The following is a 21,357-nucleotide window of genomic DNA, read 5'->3' as shown; positions in this document are numbered from 1 at the left end:
ATCATTATTTGACTTCATCTGGAGCATTCACAATATTTTGGGAATTTTGAGGGAAAGAAAACTTTACCATGTATATGAACATTTGACTGAATTATTGCTAATCAGAATCTCTGATTGAGGTTACATCCCCTGTGTCTGCCTTTTCACAGTCAATAATTTCCTAGGATATATTTTTTTTTAATACTTATAATTTATTTGGTCTTCCATTCAATGACAAAATAACAGCCAATCTGTGGCAATAATCTGGGGGGATATTTTATTCTCCAACAACCTACTGTAACTTTAATGTATTACCAGTAATTTCTGCTTCCTCTGGCGAGGATTAGAGAAACATAAGGTGCTTTAATAACAAACAGGGATCCACCCACATCCCTGATTTATGTTTATGACTCAGCAAAGAGCGTAAACTGAGACTGGGGCACAGAGAGATTCTATAAGTAGTTATAAATCAACCATTCACCAGGAGGGGAGAAAAAAAAGTGTGCTAGCAGCCTTCCATGTACAAGGAAGAGAGTGGGTTTGGGGTTGCAGATGGTAAAGTTTCCTTTCCGGGGAGTCAGTAAAGGGGTCAGCTGGGATTCATCACAGAGAGATTTGAGGTGTTTTCATGAGTGCTTGTGGAGATATTTACTGTGCAATATTTATTGTGCAGGACTGGCTGCATCACTGTCTATCAGAACAGCCCCTGCTTGAGCACTGCAACTCCATTTGCTGGACACAAACCCACCCTCAACAGGTCAGCTGGATGGTGGGACAAACAACTTCAGAAAACACAGCTGCAGATCTGAATTGGTAGCAAATCCAACTTGGACTGAATCTGGAGATTATTCCAATACTGCCTCCAAGAAAGCCCCTGGCCTGTTGTGTCAAAGACCCCCCATCCAGCTGTGTTGGGTGGCCCTGGAGCCCCCAACTCTCCCCAGACTGATCTAGGCCAGGGCTGCTCCCAGCCAAGGCACAGCTGCTGCTCAGGATTTCCAGCTGAAGGGTGCACAGTGTTTGCAGTGCCACTCTGATTGACAGGTTTATCTTCCAGTCCATTTACTTACTTAATTATCCCAGAGCGAGCAAGAATTTCTTATAAATATGGTAATAGGCCAGTCATCATGACAACAGAAGCACATTTTTGTACAGTTTGTGGGAAAAGCCGACTTTCCCCAGTTTCTGTTCACATCAGGTTTCCCCCATCAGGAGGAATCAGTAAATAATTAAACAATATCTGGTGACCTTAAAACATCATCCCCCACATGTGTGGCATCAGTCAGGACCTGCTTGGTGCTGTCATCATCTCAAGAGTTGCTCCTGTCCCACATCTTCCCAATTTAGTACACACTGGGAATGCTCATTTTTCCCTTAACTTCTCTGAGTTGCTTCTGCAGTGTCTAAGTTTTTCCTTTGACAGCTTCAGCTGCTGTGTAAAGGAGAGAGGATCTGTGGACACTTCAGACCTAAATCATTGAGGATGAGGGAAGATTTTCCTACCTGATACCAAACATTGCTGAGGATGTTTTTGTCAAGGAGATTCTACCAAAAGTTACTGGGTAAAGAGTTTGTAAATACTGGTTTTCAGTATAAATTATACCTCCCAGATTTAAGGATTGAAGCAAGTGCCTGATGTTCAAATTCTGGAGTCTCTCCTCTGAGAGCCTGTGCTACAATCATTCCTTGAGTGGTACATTATCCAAAATAACAAAATTGAGGTGACCAAGGGAAGCAGAGAAATGTGTTGTCACTCCATCAGCATTCATTTATGCCAAGGCTCTGCAAAAACCATGAGATTCTGCATTGTTTGGAGTTTATTTAAATTAATCACTATAATTATGTTTTTGCTCTTTATAAAAAGCCTCCTATAGAGATTGTCCAGCCAGAAAATAAAAGAAATTTTGGAAATCGTTGTTTCAGTAGTCTCTTTAAAGACATTCAGGAGCATCATGTAAAACACAGTGGGCACAGGGGGAAATAATTCTGCTGGGAGGTCGGATGGATGCCGAGTTCTGTTGATTTCCTCATTTTTCAAGGCTGGAGGCTTCTGCATGTGAATGAGTCCTTTGTTTTTTCAAGGCTTCTGGTACAGAAATATATCTCCTGCAACAAGCACTGATTTCCCATCCTGGAAACAAAAGCTCTGATAGCAAGGGCAGAGCACGCTGCTGGTGTGGACAACAGCACACCATGCACAGCAAAGAGGAGGGCAGCAGACATCCTTCTCAGAGCCAAAATACTCTTGCTCCAAGCCAAACATTGGAGCAGAAATGGGGGAGAACAAAGGTTCTTGCCCAGTACAGCAAGGTCAGCTGCAGGCAGAACACAAAGGGAACAGCAGCTCTGGCATAGCCATTTTCTTACTCTCATGTCTGGAAAAGACCTGAAGTGAATCAGCTACACTATTTCAAAATGCCTTTTTAACATTTCTTAAATTTGACAACTTTTTTTTTTTTTTTTTTACCAGTATTTACCAAATTCTTTACAATTTGCATGAATTAGTCCCACAAAAATCCCATGTTAGATGTTTCCTGTTGACCACCAGTTGTCCCATCTATGTCTTTAGAGCCCTCTGAGACAGAATACAGGTCCAACAAAACTCCATCCCTGATATTTTCAGTTTCTCCTGATTAAGATGGCTCTGTGTTGTATTCTGTATTGCATGATTTTTGTTGTTTTCTGAAATCTGAAAGGAGAAAAAAAATCTCCTTCAGTTGTTTACAGGAATCAAGATAATTCATTTGTGGTTTTTCAGAAGGTTGGTGGGTTGATCTGTGTTTCTGTTGTGACTACTCCTGTGAAGTTGAAGAGTTTCATCTATTTCCCAAGACTCAGTTTGTTTTTTGCCCAGAAGTTCAGACGTTATACTGCTTTCATGTTGACTTAAAGAACCTTCAGAGCACCTAGAGTTAATTCTGAACTTCCTTATGCTAACAAACCCCGAATAAAATGTTGTTATCTGTAGGGAAAACGGAAATGAATACCTTCTTAAAATAATGATCTTATTACTACTTATCTTGTTACACTGTGGTGAGGTTCCCCTTGTTAAGCCACCTGCATTTTGAGAGGTTTATAGACAAAAGCAGCATTATTAATTAATGCGACTGTGCAAGCTTTTTGCAAGCTATTATAATATTTTATTGTTATGGCTACTATTATTGTTATCAGATAGGCTGTTTGGGAGTTTGCAAAACGTGCTGGCATCTTTCTATTGCATTGGTTATCCTTCAGTGACTCTCTTCAGATTATAAATGCAGCTGTTTCTATTAAATTCTGGATGGAAAACAAGATCCTATAAAACCTATCAGCAGGTTATTTTAGCCTCAAATCAGTATTGCTTAAATTATACAGGGAGCGAAATGGAAGTCTAGGGAAGGTGTTCCTATCAACAGCAGACGGGGATTTTTTTGTGCTTGAATGTGACTGTGGGTGAAGGTCACCCAGGCAGTGAGACAGGGTCAGGGCATCCTTTGCCACCTTTATCTGGTGCCTGAGTGCCTGAATTTCTTCTCTAGTGAACCTGGCACCAGGAGTCATTGCCTGGTCACGTGGGAAAGGGTGTTTGGGGTCAAAAAGGAATCCATCCAAGAAGGATGTTTCATCACTCACCATGAGGAAATGCAAACCTTCTGGGCTCTGTTTTTTGCAGTGTAACTCCACGTTCTGTCCTGTAAGAGACCACCAAGTTCCAGGCATCAGTGCAATTCTTCTCTGGTGCAAAGCTGTAAGAGTGCAGTTCTGAGACCCCACACCAACTCTGGCATTTATGTGGGTATTTCAGCATTTTGTCACTCTAGAAGTCACAGTGAAATCCATAAAAATGTCTAGGAAGATATTAAAAAACCCAAACTCTTTATTTGCAGAGATTAGACAAGGCCTGAGGATGTAAAAAATAGTGTTATCCCTGCACCATAAAGTTATGTCACACCTGAGTGCTGTGGCCAACAGGGGACATTTCTGTGCTGCTGCAGATTTTGCAGGTTTGATCACATCCCATTTCAGTTTTCCCACTCTGCAGTGTGCTCCTCTATCCTACTGGTCCTTGTGCAGGAGCAATTCTTGACCTTTAAACATTGGTCACCACTCTTCAGTGTTCTTCCAGTTTAACCACACACATTTGGAGGTGGGGAAAGAGCATCAGGGCAAGGAACTCTACACCCAAGCAGGACACAGGGCATCCGAGTCTTTTCTAATTCTGCCCCAAACATTCCTTTGTTTCTTTCTTTCTGTTTCCTCTCTGCTATGGACCCCTGGTGTGTATCGAGGCTGGAAACAGGAAGGGCAGAATATCTGGGCCTGGACATGGGATTTCAGCTTCTGGCTTCTGCCATGAGTGGCATTTGGTTTGGTTTGGTTTGGTTTGGTTTGGTTTGGTTTGGTTTGGTTTGGTTTGGTTCGGTTTGGGACTTCAGGGGGGAATGGATGAATTTTCTTTCCTTTCTGAGGTGACTATGGCTCTGTGTTCACCACAGTTCTTCAAATATTTCCAAATCACAAGTTGTACCTAGCAGCTGGGTTTTATTGGTTCTACCTTTATTTTTCTCTTCCTTTTGTTTTTGAGCAAATCTGCCCATGGTCAAATAAGCTCCAGCCTTGCTAGAACTGCCATGAAACAGATTCTGAAATGGTCCAGACTATGATAGCCCCCTAATTTCAGAAGACTGCCCTTTCTGATGGTGCTGGTGAGTTCAGATTCTTCCACATCAAGTGCAGTGGTGAAAAGCCTTATCCATTAAGAGCGGGCAGGAAAAATCAATGAGAAAGGTGATGGGGGGTTTCCTTTTTTAATCCTTCAGGATCTCTCATTTGTGTCTGTAAAATCCTTCCTTCCAAGGCACATTTGCAGGACCCTCTTTGTTATCCTAATGAGCCAGGCTCGGGAGAGTCACCGGTTCAACTCCTGGAGCCAGGGGTGCGAGCCCAGCTCGGGGAGCGATGGATCCCCGGCAGATGAGTCTCATCTCTTTCTCTAGAGGAGTTTGCCACCTACTGATTCACAGGTTCCTTTGAGCTCCTGCCAAGAGAAGTTGAGGGGGAAAGCTGGGATTTAGGGGCAGGTAGGGGTTGCCCTTAGAGACCCGAGGCAGGAGCCCCGGGGGCAGAGCGGGGTCGGGGGGATGCGGTTCCAGCTGTGGAGCTGCAGCTGGCAGCAGGGGCAGGGGCTGGGTGGAAGCGCCCGGCGTGTGCGTGTGCGTGTGCGTTGTGTGTGGCGGGGGAGGGATGTGGATGAGGAGCGGGCTCTCTTTCTTCCTCTCGGGGCTCAGTTAATCCTGCTGCCAGGCGCTGCTCAGCGGCAGTCTCAGCGCTGGATCCGGAGCGGGGGAGACGCGCATCCCGAAGGCGCAGCGGAGGGGAGGCGAGAGAGGCAGCTAAAGAGAGCAGAGCGGGGGAAAAATCAAATCTATGCTTGGAACTGGGCTTCTTTTTCGCCAATGCAAAAGGGAATATGCAGCACATTTTTGCCTTCTTCTGCACCAGTTTCCTAGGGGCGGTGTTAGGGGCCAATTTCCCCAACAATATCCAGATAGGTGAGTGCGGGGCAGGGGATGATGGTCCCTGACGAGTGGGTAGGGGTGGAGAAGGGGTGGTGGGGGAAAACTGGCCGGGTCGTGTGGTTGCAAAAGCACAATGTATGTGTATGTGTGTGAGAGAGCCAGGGGCTGAACTGCGAGGGCTGGATGTGTGCATTGGTACCAGCTTTGGCGGAGCAGAGATGGATCAAATTGGCTTTGGGGGAGGGGTGGATTGGGAATAAATGCCTGCACACACACATACACACACACCAACACAGAGGGAGAAAAGTGCCTCCGAAATGGAGGAAGTATATAAAAAAAAAATCTGTTTCTTGCCCTGAGAAATGCCTGGGCTGCCATTGTGTGTTGCTGCATTTGCAAAATCGGCGGTTGCATGATACATTTTGGTGATGATGCTCTCATCTGTAGGTAACTGGGACGGGAGGTAACAAACAGACGCTCTCTTGTTGTTATTGCTAAAGAATAAGGGCAAAGCTATTGGAAGAAGATCTTGCATTGAAGTCTCTTTCCATTTCATGCCACTTGCTTCCCCTGCACAGCAGCAGTGCCTGTTTGATTCCTTCCTCCCTTCCTGTAACTTCTCAGTGCTCCTCTCCCTCCTTCCCCGGGTTTATTATTACTCTCCCATTGATCTTTATTGGTGGTCGTGTGTAACCTAGCCCCAGATTCCCTTCCCTTGCATGCCGGTTTTCTTTCCCGCCTCCCTTCTCTTTACAATGCCAATCAATTGGTGATCCACCAAGTTCAGGCAACTCCTGCCTGAGTCCAGCTGCACAATCAGTGCTTTTATTGCTGTTGATGCTGCATCCTTGTCTCCCTCCCTTCCTGTCTCCCCTTTACCCCAAATTTGTGCAAGATCCCAGATTTTTTGCCTTTCAACAAACGCAACTTGGCTATGAGCATCTGATTCCTCCGATATCTGTGATCAGGCTGTGGGGTGGGAGGAACGGGGGAGGTGGGGGGATATTGGTGCACAAATAGCCCTTTTCACACAAGGAGATGCCCCCTCTACTAAAGATGTGCAAGGTGACGTTGATGGCAGGTCCTTGCCTATTTTTTTTCTTCCTCAAATCGTCTTGGGCATTGATCCTTTCTTCAGCTTTATTTTAATTCTCCCTTGTTGCTAAGTGCTTTGTTTCCCTCCTCCTGAAATGCCAATAGCAGCGCTTTCTTCAAATGCATATAGATTACAGACAAGCTGAATTTAATAGCATCTTTCTGGAGGCTGTGAAGGGATCTGCTGCAAGCCAAGGTTCCTGCTGGGGGAGCAGCAGGAAACTTTTCCTAGGGCTGGGTTATCGCTGCACTTCGTTCCAGATCCATGGGGAAAGAGAGGTTCTGAGCTTAGGTCCAGCCTGGTCCCTGTTCCTGCCCTGTTTGTATCATTCTGTGGTTCTGGGCTCATCTGTACTTCTGTATAGATTGATTCCTTTGAGGGTCAAGCTGTAAGTTTCCTGCCCAGTTTGAGTTTGGCCACTGTCACCTGTTAAATTAAGGGTTTTTCTGTGCAACAAACCTCCAGCAGCAGCAGCAGTTTGGTCACAGTCCCGTGTCACTCTGGCTGTCACAGCACTGTCCCCTGCTGGGCCAGGCTGAGTCAGGCTGTCCTGTACCCCTGAGTCCCACAGTGTGGGGGCACCCCTATCCTATGGCAAAGCTCTCCTCCCAGTCAGCAGGGCTTAAACTGAGCCTCGTTCCAAGCGAGGGGAGGAAGGAAGAATCTCGTTCTTCCTGTACTGAGGTGATACTGATGGAATTCCCATTCCTCGTGCTTGAAGTTATGGGGGTGAGGAGATTGAGCTCACCCCATGCATTATCCCTGTCCTGCAGCTGCCTGGCCTGGGGATGCATCAGGGCTCCTGTGTGTGATCCAGGGTTGCATAACAGACATGTTGGGAAGGTTTTCTGCTCCCAGCCTGTCCGCAGTGGGCACAGAACCCTTGGCTTTTGTGTTCTGGAGGATTTCTGAGTTTGGAAGCACTCCCCAGGCTGCAGAGCTGTAGGCTCTGCTCTCAGGAATATTTTGGACTGATGATGTTTCTAATATGAATATTCTTAAGAGCTTTCTTCTTATTGTTGTGTTTTTCTCCCCAGGGGGGTTGTTTCCTAATCAACAGTCCCAGGAACATGCGGCTTTTAGGTTTGCGTTGTCTCAGCTCACAGAACCCCCTAAGCTCCTTCCTCAGATCGACATTGTGAACATCAGTGACAGCTTTGAAATGACATACACCTGTAAGTACCAGAATTCATTGTGCTCTGCCTTACTTTGGCTTCTTTATTCCTTGGGTTTGTTTGCTGTCTGAAATATGGGACACCTCGCAGCTCACCTTTAGGGTCCCAGCAAGAAAACCCCAATCATACAAAGGAGTTTCTGGGTCATTTTGGTTTGTGCTAAGGAATAGGGGTAAGGCAGTGCTGCAGTTATCCAGCATGTCTTGTGTTTCCCCTTCCATTGCATCCAAAGTGGTATAAACCCCCAGCATTTCATTTCTTCTTGTTTCTCTAACCTCTGCCCAACTCACTACATTGAGGTTTCATCCCCATATTTCCCATAGCTGTTATGCACAACAAAGACACCCCTTTCCACCCACAGAGTGCACAGAAGTCTCTGTTTAGTGTGAACAGCTTCTTCCTCAGCCCCAGTTTAACCATCTGTCCTTGTAATTTAAGAAAGACCTAGTAGAAACCAGCAGCTTGCTGCAAGTAGAGTCTAAATCCACAATAAGGGCATGCCTAATAATGACAGAGAGGTAAGAGAGTTCTAGTTTCAAGAAATCAATTCATTAGCTCTAAAAACAGATATTAAAAAATGAGTTTGCACCACAGAATTGATCTCAGGGTGTATCTGCACCCTGCTAAAGCACAGCACATTGCCTGTACTGTTCTCATTAGATGATATTATTGGGAAAAAGAACCTGGCTTGCTAGGCAAAGCCAGGGTTAGCAGCAACAAACAAGACCAGGAGGAGGAAACCAAATGCAAACTAAACCCATAACTCAGCCCTGTGGTTGCTGTGGCAGCCTGTGCTTTCCTTGGAGCACGGGGTGCAGTGCTGTGGGCGAGGGGCTTGCGCCGGCAGCCCGTGATGCACAAAGAATTCTTTGGCTTGACCTGGTGTCAGACATTGCTGCTGACACTCTATGAACCTGTGTGTGTGTGTTTGGGGGCTGTCAGGAGAGGCTGGAGGAAGCCTTCCCTTCATTGAGCCTGTTGGATTTTTGTTGGCTGGCATCTGTAGTGTCCTCTTGAGTCACTGAAACATCCCCCCTGCAGTTTAGTTGTGTGGGATAGAGGTGAACACAAACTGTTCTCTCTGCTCAGAAATGCACAGAAGGGATCTCCTGGAAGAAAGAGCCAGCAGGAGAATTAATGAGGCTTTTTGAAGAAAAAAAAAAGTTGTCATATTTTCTGTTGGAGGGTTTGCAAATACAAGATTTCAGGAATTTCCTGCCCAGTGTGGTATAGGAGAGAGAAGTAACAATTTGGCCACACTTTCTTTGCAGTATCTAATAGCATATCTAAAGATTTTCTATTTTCTTTAATATCCCTCTATTTGCCAACTACAAGGTTTCCATCAAGGAAGAGCAACTATTTCAGCTCTATCCACTGGCACTTTCTTGGCAGGAAAGCCAGACAAATAGAAGAAAAAAGCCAGACCTTGTATCTATCAAGGGAAAACGTCACCCACCTGGGGTAGAGTTGCTGACTGTGGCTGGGGATGAGCTATTTCAGAGCTGATAGCAGGAAGAAAGCAGAAACTGCAAGAATACCACTTGGATAAATTCTCCATCTGCACATGGCTTTCCCTCCCTCTCCATGCCTGCCACTAATGGTTTTGTTTACAGCTTTGATGGCAAGACCATGACACCAGTTATGCTTCAGGAATCTGTCATTAGTACTGCGGGGGCAGGGGTGGTCTCACAAAAGCTGAATGGAAGCAAGGCAGCCTCCCAAAGGATGTTATATTTGAGCTCTATGTAGGGCACATTGTCCTAGATCAGACCAGCAGAGCACTCTGCACAGTCCAACTTCACTTGTCCTCGTTTCGCTTTTCTTATAATTAAAAACTTCCTAAGTTCCTCCAGACTATGGAAGGCAGCATTTGTTTTGTAAGCACAAAAGAAGGTGTCATTCCATGTACCCTAGGGGTGAAAAAAAATCCCCCAACCTAAAGAAAACAGGCCATTAGGAGACCTGATTTTAGCACTCTAGAGCTGAAGCGAAACTTTTGTTAGGAATTAGCTCATTCTTCATATTCCAGCTAATTCCTTGCCTGGCTGCCAAGAGTAGATATCAGCAGAAAGATCTGTTTATTTAGAGAGAATAAAAACCCTGCCCACACAGTGGTCTTTATCTTCTGAGGAAAGACTGGCCGTGCTACCAGTTAAAAGTACCAGGTTTTGTTCCCATGGAGATGGAGAACACAGCATTTCCTTGCCATTGGCATTGCCTGCTTCTGTAACAGTTAAGTCAAGGGTGTTTGGGCCCCATGAACCTGATGCCTCACCTGTGTGGGTCTCCAGCAGGACACCTGAGGAAGGTCCCAGCTCCACTGCAAATCCTGCTCCGTGCTGGCATCCAGCCTCGTGTGCTAAATGTAGTCCTTATGGCAAGTGTCTGAAGCAGCATCATTCAAAATACAGAGCAGATATTAAGAATCAGTGCTGACAGCAGAAGCAAAACCCTTGTTGGGCGGCCTGTGGGGTGGTGATGAAGTGAAGCACAGTGACAGCAGCCTGGCTGAGGGAATGGTGTGCAGAATGCACCTCGGCATCAGTCGTGGCACTGCTCACCTCTGCCTGACACGGAGCTGCTGGCTGGTGAGGATGAGCTGGCCGTGGTGTGACAGTGGGTGAAGTGACACCGGCAGCTCCTGCCCAGGTGACAGCGCCGTTAATGACCCTCCGAACTGGTGACAATGACACCCATCCGAGGGGAGATCTGGAGAATGCCCAGAGGCTGCTGGAGTGCTGGGCTGTCACTGTGACAGCCCAGCAATAACTTTTGCATTTCTGGTGTTCTAGGTTTGTTCTTTTTATCATTACACAGTGATTGTGAAAACCTCAGTGCGGGTCCTGAGGGTCCCTGTGTGCAGCACATCAGGAGATGATGATTTTAGGCAAACCATAATCATTAAGAAAGCAAGAAGAGGTTGTGGATATGTGTGGTGACTTCCTGTTTCATGTGCGGGGTTGATGCTAATGTTGTTGCATCACTGAGGCACGGGCACATTTCAATAACTGAAATATCTTCCTGAATTCATTCCATCCCACAGAATAGCTGGTAATGAACATGCTCTGTGGTTGCAGCTGGGTGCCTGATGGGGCTTACCCGTATGAAAGTACACACCTGCCACTCTGAGGGTTCTTAACTAAAGGTTAGGAGGCTTTATTATTTTGTGCTGTTTCTTCAAAGGCCAAGGAAATTGTTTAGGGAAGGAGAGTGAATTAAGAGTCCTTCCTTCAGCAGAATTACACAGCAGTGCCAGGTGACTATAAAGGGTAAAATGATGGTGTGGTGTAGCTGAAATGTTTACCTGGTGACGTAGCAGAGCAAAAACCCTTCTGGTCAGGTTTAAAGACAACTTCAGAGGTTCTGTCTCCATCCATGTTTGGAAAAGAGCTTGACGCCCTCCACACAGTGTCTAGAAAACCCTATCATGCTGGTTTTTGCCATGTACGGCTTCTCTCAGCGCAGGAGAGTTGATGCTGCAGGTCAGAATGGAGAGGGGTGGGAAGGGGGATGCCCTGTGCCAGACACGAGGGCACAGGAGCTTTGCAGCTTAAGAGAGATCTGCAAATTCCTGTCCCTGGAAGGTCTACAGTGGATGGGAGCACTGTGTGCTGCTGACAGCAAAGGAATGAGAGTTTTCTTTCTTGAGTCAACCTGTCCTGGGATTAGTTTTCTCCTATCCTTCATCTCAGCCTCCAACTGTGCACAGTGCAATGTGCATCCCGTCCTGTGCAGAGCCCGGCTCCTCAGGGAGTATGAGTTGTTTCAGCCACAGCTCCACAGCTTTATTTAATTTGTGGTGCAGAGATTCCTGCTTTCAGCCTTTGGCTGAGGTCCCCAGGTGAGCCTGGCAGCACCAGGCAGGCGTGGAGGCTGCTCTGGCTGTCCTGAGAAGAGGATGGCTCAGCGGCAGCCTGCCCTGGGTCAGCAGCTGCCACACAAGGTGAGTCACCAGCTTGGTAAAACTGCCCCTGCAAAACACAGGCTGCTTTGCAGGGATGACCAGAGACTAAAATAACCCCTGTTCATCACTGAGCCCTGCAGCTTTACTGAGGCAGCCACCAGATTTTGTGTGCTTGGGTGGTGGGATGCTGGCAAGGGGCACTCAGGAGCTGCACACCTGAAACACAGGAGTCTGCACAGGATAGCAACAGGATTCTGCAGCTGCAAGAAAACTTGTAAAGAGGCTGAAAAACAATGAATTATTTATTCCTCTCCTTCCCCGTATGTACAGATAATGTGGGGTCCTCATACTGAGTTTATGCTGTGGGTGCTGCTAGAATATCAACAGTTGAATCTGTTCTGCAAATTAGAAAATGAACATGTAGTTTGGATTCTGTTCATATATTATTAAGGCCTCCAAGCACCAATTAGAGAGGGATTTGTAGTGATCACTCACTCTGTGCTTATGTTCTTATCAATAGCAGCAAGCTTACATCCAGATCAGCTATGAAATGAAGTCTTTCTTTTTCTTCTTTTCCTTGGATACTTACATATATAGATAGAGTATTTATAGAAATTGCTTTTTATCTCCTAAATTACCTCTCAAAGATAGGAAGGAATAGGCAAGCGTTTGAATGTTCTCAAATGAGGAACTAAATTTGGTTTAATTAAACAATTATTGGGTGTTGAATTTAAAGGAGCTTCTTTGTTGACAAACATATGACGGTCACCATTTCTTGTAAAGGTATTGCTGTAATTATTCCAGCAGTAGTCAGTTAGAATGCAATTTTTATAATTAAGTTTCCACAGTCTAAATGAGCCCAGCCCTTTAATAGTTGTGGTGTTGCTAAACTTGTTTTTATTTTCACAGTGTCAGAAATCTCATGTAAGTGCTCTGGGATTTTTCTTTTTTCCCTGCAGAGCTCAGGATGCTTGCTATGACTATTTAATATGAGTTAAGCCAACAGAAACATGAATTTAATGATCAGATGCAGTCTGATTAATACAACACAGGTACTACAAGGAGATACATCTCCTTGGATTATGTAACAGGAAAAGATGTGATGCAGACAGATGAATCACAGAGCATCAGTTCTCGTTAGATCAACCTCAGGTTAAGGTTGCTCAGTTTTGGGCAGGGATGGTCTGTAGCTTTCTAGTAAGTGTGTTTTTGTTCAGTAAGATGGCAGCAGCTTGGAGTGTGCTGATGGGTGAAATCCTGCCAAGCAGGAGGGAGCAGGTCCTGGAGGTGACACCGGCCCCTGTGTCCCAGCAGGACCCCCGGGGTGGGTGCTGGGTGCTCAGTGGTCACAGCCACCACTGAAGAAGGCAGGAGCTTGTCCCATAAGATTTCCCCAAGAAGGAAAAACATTTAGAATATGATTGCTGAGCCATTCCCCCAGTTATGGCTGCCAGGACAGGGCAGGTTGTCTGTCTGCCTCCGGGGATCTGGGCATGGAGGGGTTTGGGTAAATGTGGACCAATACCATCAGCAGGGACACTGATGGGGCTCCCCTTTTATTTGGCAGAGGCAGCCCTGTGAGAGGCTGGCACCACACATCAGGAAAAGTGTCCCCCAGTCTGGTGTGTCCATTTCTTCAAAGGCCATGGGGGCACTTCTTCTTTGCATGACTATTTTTTGTGTGTTTAATTTTTTTTATCCTGGGTGGTGGGAGAGTTGCCTGGGGAGAAAGGCAGATATGACGCCATAAGGAAAATCAGAGGGAGGAATAAGGGGAATTTCACACCTGCAAATCTATCTGCTCATCTGGAAAGGATCCCAGCACTGGTGACAAGCAGAAAAGAGAGTGAAGAAGTAAAATTTGGGCTCTGCAGTAGGCAGAGGAGGGATTTGAGAAACATGAGCAGTACAGGCCAGACCTGTCCATTGTGTGACAGTCACAGCTTCCACTCACAGCTTATCTTTTCTTCTCTAAAAATAAAGCCTTTTCATGTGATAGGGATTCTACTAGGCCAGAAACAGACAGGCTTTATTTTTTGGCATTATTAGCAAGGTGAGAGTGGAAATCTTCATGTGACTGCTAGGACTGCAGCATGGGGAAGTGTGCTGTTCATTTCTAAAACTGGTGGGAATTTTAGATATATACATTTACATTTCCTTTAATAGGGTTAGGGCCCCAAAGGCAGCAGCTCTCTGCCACCAGAAATGGAAAAGATCCCAGTTAGCTTCAGTAACACGTGGAGCTCAGAGCAAACACAAAACCAACAAGCTCCTTAAAGAAGCAATAAGTCAGAGAGACTTTAATATTCTGAAGATCCAAATTCTCAGAGGTGCGGTATTAACACGAGTCTGAAGACAAAGATGCATTTATTTCAACTTCATTCCTTTTAAGAGAGGTTTTATTTCTCTACTTGTGTGGAAATGAAACAGGGCACTGTTTTTCCCAGTGAAGCATTCCATGTGAAATCCTTTGGTGACACCTGAAGAAGTCAGGAGTTAGACAAGGCACAGAAGGTCCAACCCAAGCCATTTGCAATCCACCATCCTTCCAGCAAAAGAAAATTCAAAATGGTAGTGAATTACTGGGGCAATAACAGTGTGGTATCCAGCAGAAACTGCTCCCTGCTCACCTGCTGAAGTGTTTGCTCATTAGCTTAAACAGTAACGAGCCTCCAGCTGATTTTCTCACACTGCCCTTTTAGCAGCCACCCACTTGTCCCCTCTGGGGCATTCTTAAAAAAAAAACACCCCCAGAAAAAAACAACACAAAAAGACAAAGACCTCCTGAAATGTTGATTCTTTTTTTCATGTAGATCAGTTATTTTCCCTGTTGCCTGCAAACCAAAAGCTGCCAATCCTCACCCAGGGTTGCAATTCAGATTGTGCTTATGCTTCGCCAGACTGAGTGACCCCTTGAGGAAACAGCAGTGAGAGGCAGTGAAGAAGTGAGTGACAGCTAAAGATTGCCATATCTTGGCTTCTTTAAGAGGGTCTTTTCGTTCCTTGATTTTATTTGTTTTTGACAGAGTGGAGGAGTGCAAAAGAAAACAACTGATGTCTAAGCTTGAGTTGTACTGATGGCAGGATTCTCGTGTGTATGTGGCATATGTGTCTGCATTTCTCTACATGCTATAGGAGTCTTGGCTTTGATTTTGTAAGTGAGATCCTGCACTATGCTAATGGAGATGAAGTGGGAAGGAGATGAAAGGTTGAGGGCTGGAAGGTCAGAGGAGAGATACAGAAACCGCTGTGAGTAATCTGGATGCAGAATGTGGAAGAATCTCACATGAAATCAAGGGCTATTCCTCACCTCCCCACCCTCCCAAACACTTTGCTTTGATCTTTGCTAGCAATGAACTTCAACAAGCAAAAGACATCAGTGATTACACAGATTCAGACGTGGCTTTTCCCCTGCTGGGCTGCCAATATCCCCTGAGTGCCCCGAGCCTTGTTGGCTTTTCTTCCACACAGCACCCACATCCCATTCAGTGCCATCCCACAGAGGGAGAACAGCACTGTTATTCTGGCAGGTAAACAGCAGAAAAAATTACCAGGAGGCCTGGGAGCTTGTGAGGAAAGCACAGGCAGCAAAGTCCAAGAGAGAGCACCCAGGGACAGAGGGTGAAGAAAGCCTGGAGTAGGAGACATGACGTGGGAAAGGGACAAGGCAGCAGCTCTGGAGGGGCTGTGGACGTGCAATGGGTGGAGTTCTCCCTTGTCTCTTTTCAGCCCTTAGCTAAGCAAAGGGAGGTTTTTCTTTCTGAAGGCTCTGCCTCCTTCTGCTCAAATCTGAACTGGAGCTAATGGTGCCTCCTATTTGGTCAGCAGCGCAGCTCAGGATCCTCCTGTCCTGCAGGTGATGTATGGCAGTCATGTGCTGGGAGAGTTTGGCCAGGGAAAAGGGAGACAAATGCTGGGATGTAGACCACAGTGGGGAGAAGGTGAGCTGGAAAGGAGGCTCTTGTCACAGCAAGCATGAGAGGGGAGGCTTGGGGTGACCACCCTTGGTGCCTAGCAGGGACCCAGGTCAGCAGGGAAACGGGGGCAGGTCTGAGCCACCAGCACTGTGCCTGCAAGGGCTGAGCAGCCAGCAGAGAAAGAGGCCTGGCCTGCAGGGAGTTCAGGAGAAATGTCTTTGTGCAGAAGGTGATTAATGTCTTTAATGAACTACCAAAGGAAGTAATAGAAAGCCAAACCACACATGGCTGCAGTGGGGGAAGGGGTGAGGAGAGGGGGCTGCTGCAGGTGAGGAGGAGGCAGGGAGCACTGCAGCCCCAGCAGCAGTGCTGTTCCCAGCTCACTGTCCCAGAAAAACAGGCAGGCACAGCAGCTGTCCCCAGCCTGTCCTCAGAAAAGGCAGATCTGAGTGCATTTCATGGATTTAATCAGAATTAATTCAGTCTTCCAGCCTGTCTTCATTCTGGGGTCTCCTGCTCAGCTCATTATGGCTGTGCCAAAAGCTATTACCTGCAGCTTCAAGGTGTGGGGATGGCAATCTGGGTGTCCCTGTGCTCCTGTCCTCTGGGGACAGCAAAGGCAGAGACTCTGGGGAGAGTGGAACCTCTCCTCCACAGTCAGGGAACAGATCTCCTCAGGTCCCAGGAGTGTGAGACCTGGATTAGCCCTGGCTGGCAGGCATTAAGAGTCATCATTTGTTTGGGAACCTGCAAGAAATGTGTGGATGAAGTCAGGCAGATTCCTAACATTGACTCATCTATATCATAACATCCTCCACCTTAGCAGCCTCGTGTGCCAGACTCGCAGAGACCTCAGGGGGAGCAGAATCCAGCACCTCTCCTGAACCCTCAGAGCCCCGAGCAGCCCCAGGGCCTGCAGGAGGTCACCCATCCACAGCCACACGCAGACTGGAAAATCAGCTCTTTGCGTTCCCAGACATGCCCATGTCTTTGTGCTGATGCTTGGAGGGCAGAGAATTCCCTGTGCAGCCCTCAGGTGGGACATGAGACAGCTCCTGCATTTCCATCCCTGCTTCCAGAGCAACCACACACCTTCAGAGATGAGCCCTTCCCCAGAAAGCCTAGACCATTTCTTGTTCTGCAGAAATAAGCACTACCTTGGGGTACAGGCTTGTTCTGTGGAAGGAAATTCTCATTCAAGCATCATCACAGTTTTAGTGGGGTTTAGCAGTCACATTGCATTAGAAGTACCAACACTCAGCATCTCAGGCAGCAGCTCTCAGTGGCCATTCTCAAACTTCTCTTCTTTGTTTGAGACTATTTGACTCATCAAAGCTTGCTCTCAAGTCCTCCATGTGCCCACATGTCCCTTGGTTGAACTTTTCCTTCCTCTGTGAGGTACCAGGTAAAGCAACAGAATTGTGTTGATCTTGGCTTAGTTTTGCATGAGACTTTGGGAGGCAGGTGAGATGAATCCTATCCCAAAGCATCTGCAGCTGCATTATGCTCTTCTGTTAATTCCTCAATACTCTGCTGAAGGTGACATCTCAGCAGTATCAAACACTTTGCTGCTCTCCCTGTGAGCAGCCTGTAAAGGCTTTGATAAAAGCAGGCATCACATTGCAAACAGGCTCTTCGCAGTTGTGCTATTCTGATGTATTGCTGAGAAGTGAAGAAAACATATGTTCATGGCACAGAAACTGCTCTGTTCAGGGTCTCCTTCTGGATTTTGGTACTGCACTGCAGTGCCACCCCAAGGACAGGGGTCTGGCATTGTCCTGTGAAGTGCTTTTTTCCTCTTGGCCTCTTCTGTTTCTCACTTTTCATGGGCTTGCTGCTGGCAGGAGTGTTTGCAGTGCTCTGACAGCCATGCCTGGGTTTGCTTTTGCAGTCTTTATGCAGATCTCTTTCTTCCTCTTCTCGTTGATACACTCCTGGCTGATAGTGCCTGTCCCTAGGACTGGGCTCTGGGGGAGCCATGAGGCTGGTGTCACCAGGGGAGGAATGCCTTCAGACGCTGTGGCATTTCCAAAACAGCACCCAGGGATTTGACTGAGCAACCCCCACTGGCTCAAATGGGAAGACCACAGTTAAGCCTTGTGTAGCACTGGAACTAGCAATCTTGTGGGAAAGGAAAAAAACCCCATTGCTTGGCCTATAAAAGAAAAAAAAAAGAGAGAGTAATTTCTACAGTGACATCCTATAGCAGCTGAGACAAATCAGACCCAGAGCTCTAGATCAAAACACACCTGAAAATCTTGGGAATTCTGAATCCCATCCCAATCTGTCGTGAGTTCTGATTGCCATTTGGCAGCAATCTCAGAGAAGTTGCAGAGCAATGTGCATTCAGGTTTCCTGTTTCAAACTTGTCTCAGGACAGAAAGTAAAAGTGTGAATCCAAACCAGCAAGTCGAGCACAACAACTTTAAAAACAAACAGGGCAAAAAAAAGTCATTCCCAGGACTGTGGAGTGAAATCTAGAGCAGTGTTGTGGAGACTGGGGATGGAAGGAATTGGGGCCAAGATATTCAGGTACAGCAGCATCCTGTGGGACCATGGCAGCCTTTGGAGAAGGTGTTCGTCTCATCCAAGGTGTGTTTCTCATCCAAGGTGTGTTGTCTCAGCTGTGCAGAGGGATGAGGTGTGTGGCTGGAGGACAAGGGGTGCCTGTGCCATAGGATGATCCACATCCAGAGCACACGAGGTGCTGCAGAGGTGCAGCACACAGGGGTGAGGTTTTTCTCCTAGCTATCCTTGCCTGCAGGCAATACAGCAAATTCTTCACTTTCAACAACAGCAGATTTACATTAAAAAAAGGCTCCATCAAAGGGAACTTGCACTTGACAGTCTTCCTTTAGCCACTGGAGAGCAGCAGGCAGGCGGGCAGGCACAGGAGGCTCCTTCCCATTCCTCGCTGTCTGGTGTTCTGTGGTTTTGGCATTGCAGAAATGGGAAGCATCTGTGAGCCCTTTGGATCACAAATGGATCTGGGAGCCTGCTACTTCTGCTAACAACTCATTTATTATCAGGGAGCAGAGAGTTTCTTCTGAGCCAGTGCAATCTATCATTTCTTAAAGACTCCGTGTGAGACTGAAAGAATCTGCTTTAAGAGTTGGCACTTGGAACCCAGTGATGAGTCCATTTTTGGGAAGAACTCTCCTTCCTCACTAAGATTTCTTTTTCCCAGCTTCAGGAAGAAAGGAGAAGGATGTTCAGCAGCAGAGCACTCTTTGCTCTGAGAAGTTGGAGCACTCCTGCTCTGAAAAATTCCTTGGGAGATGCTTCTCTCCTACTTCTCCTTTGCTTCCCTCTGTGAGAATAGAGTATTTTGCCCGAAATACTCACGTAGAGAAGGTGAAGAGGCTGCTCCAGCCCCCTTGCATGGAACCCTTCTCTGCAGCTCCAGGCAGGCTAAGTCTGCCATGCACAATATCCCACCCACAGGCAGCACCTGCTGCTGCCTGGCCTGGATTTTGTGCTGCTTCAGCACAGAGCTGCTGCCTCTGCTGTGTCAACCCATTTGTTTCCCCAGAGTCTGGTGCTGCACAGGGGGCTATGGGGCCACCCTGGAGCCCCAAACAAGTCCCTGCAGTCAGAGCAGCTCTGCCAAAGGGAATTTTCCCTGGTCCTTTGGGCAAGGGTGCCATGGTGTTGTCTGTGCAGATGTTGAGTGGCCTGATGTGGGCACTCCAAACCCAGCCCTCCTTTCCTATAGACAGCAGTGATGTGATGAAAACCCATTTTATTCTGTTTTTTGAAGCAGCTATGAGCTCACAGCAGAGTTTTGGGATGCTGCTATCTCCTGGCTGCTTAAAATCCTGGGCTCACAATGTTCTTCAAGGGAATTTGCTGTCAGCAATTTGATGTGCTGTATGTGCAGGGTGCCCAGGTGATGGGGCACTGTGACCCTCTGCAGACATTTTTCTCAGTTTTCATCTTCAAGTTGATGTGGTTTAATCATTCTTCCCTTAATCTGCACTAAGGAATAGTTCTAAGAAAATACAATGTTTGTCTTAATTTTGGCTTGGTATTTAAACATCTATTCAATGTGATGGAGAATCAGGGCCACACGTATGAGGTTCTACACTATAAACTCCCTGGATTGTGTATCAAGCCTTTTCTAAGGAAGGTTCACTTGATCCAAAGAAACTCACAGGGTTTGTGACCTGTGATGCCATTGTCTTTACCTTTCCTGCAGATTTTTCCCAGCAAGGTTATTCTCCACCCTGATTTTAGCTCATTTTTCCCTTCCTTGCTGCAGGATTTTCCTCTTGGCTGTTCAGCACCAGTCTGTGCCTCCAACCATGCCAAGCCTCATGGTCAAGATTGGTTGTGACCCTCTCATGGCTGTTGTGTTTTTTATTGTTCACCTGTTGCATCTCCCTCTTGTCAGGAGTTTATTAGGCTGTCATGGCAGTGTTTCAGCCTTATGTTTGTTTATCAAATATTTGGGGTCTTGATTGTTAGCTTAGGCCTCTAGTTACCCAAAAAAATCAGATTTTTAAAGGCATTTTAATGTTTACTGATTCCTCAAAGAGCATCAGTACCTAGCTGTGATATGGAGTGTTTTGAGTGATGTATCCCTGTGCATCTCTTTCATGCATAGCTCTAACAGGATTATTAATTTATTCAAGCCACTCTTTTTTATTTTTGGATGAAAGAGCAAGCCAAAACCAGAATTACAGCTCAATTATTCTTCTTCATGGAAGGCATGTACTTCTGCTCTCCTGTTCTGTGGAGATGCTGCAGAACAGGCTCCAACAGCAGCCAGTCTCGCCTGGTCCCCTTTTCTCCTGCCCACACGAGTCTGCTTGGGGAAAATCATTCCCCAGTCACTATCATCTGGATGAACCCCATCTCTGGCTATTTCTGGCTCTGCTACCCTTTGGGTGACAAGGGGAAGGGCAGTGCTGGCAGGTCCCAGGCTGGCTGTACAGTTCTGGAGGGTGCACTCAGCTCCTCCTCTCTGCCTTGGTTTATCACAGTGCTGTGGGATACTTTGTGTGGCAGCTGATCCCCTTCCCCAGATCCTTGTCTCTCGCAGAGTGAGATTTAGATATTATTTGGCATCAGTCTTGCACCTTGTTTTCTGTTTTGTCAGAGTTATGAAATGGCTGAGGAGCTCTAATGCCTTCTTTGTGTAATTTCTTCCCTCAAGAAGTGAGAGGAAAATAAAATATGCAAGGGGATACACTAAGATATCAATCGTTAAAAAAAATTAAAATCCTGAAAAGGGTGTATTGAGTTTTAGGCAAGTGGTAGAATCAGGCACAGATGATAAATGAGAGCTGAAGGCTTGTGGCAAGTGCATAGAGGCAGCCTCCAAGGTGTCCTTTAAATAAGCATTTGTTGCAGTTCAGTCCCGTCCAGCAGAGATGTCTCCTGTGACCCCGCGCCCCGTCGCTCTCACCGTGGGGCTCTGCAGGCACCAGCACAGGAAAGGACAAAGTCTGAGGGCCCAGGGGAGCAGTGCCTGGTGCTTTGGACACTGCCAGCTTTCCTGCAAAGAGTGAAAAACGAATCACTTCTCAGACATGTCCTGAAGTTGAGGGAGGCTTTGACTTCCAGCTCAAGTGACCTGCCTGTGCCTTTGAGACCTCGGCCGTGCCTCTTGTTGTGAGACTGCGTGTGAGGGGTGGCTTTAGGGAGAAGTTCTGTTTTAAGGGGATTTGGGATACTGTCCCATCCTGCTGTCCAGTTTTTCGGTTGTTTGGTTTTGGGGTTTTTTTTTTCCCCAGTGAGACTGGGCAGTGGTGTTAATAATGCACACCAAAGGCAGCGTGAGAAT

At 46.7% G+C, this 21,357-nt stretch overlaps 1 protein-coding gene across 3 annotated transcripts in view; it reads left to right on the top strand.

Moving 5' to 3' along the window:
- The first annotated feature begins 5,202 nt into the window (after positions 1 to 5,202).
- Positions 5,203 to 21,357, top strand: part of GRIA1 (glutamate ionotropic receptor AMPA type subunit 1) — a 119,542-nt gene continuing 103,387 nt past the window's right edge. The window contains exons 1-2 of one of the 3 annotated variants that reach the window (XR_010347206.1): positions 5,203 to 5,510; positions 7,611 to 7,748. Coding sequence is in view for 2 of the 3 variants with exons in the window: in XM_064387902.1 (XP_064243972.1) it covers positions 5,429 to 5,510; positions 7,611 to 7,748 (220 nt within the window). In the remaining variant the exon portion in view is untranslated. The remainder of the gene's footprint in view (positions 5,511 to 7,610; positions 7,749 to 21,357) is intronic. The other 2 variants (XM_064387902.1, XM_064387901.1) reach the window with 2 other exon arrangements.

Source organism: Passer domesticus, chromosome 13 (assembly GCF_036417665.1).
Source record: "Passer domesticus isolate bPasDom1 chromosome 13, bPasDom1.hap1, whole genome shotgun sequence".
Taxonomy (NCBI): Eukaryota; Metazoa; Chordata; class Aves; order Passeriformes; family Passeridae; genus Passer; species Passer domesticus.
This window is presented reverse-complemented; position numbering and strand designations above follow the sequence as displayed.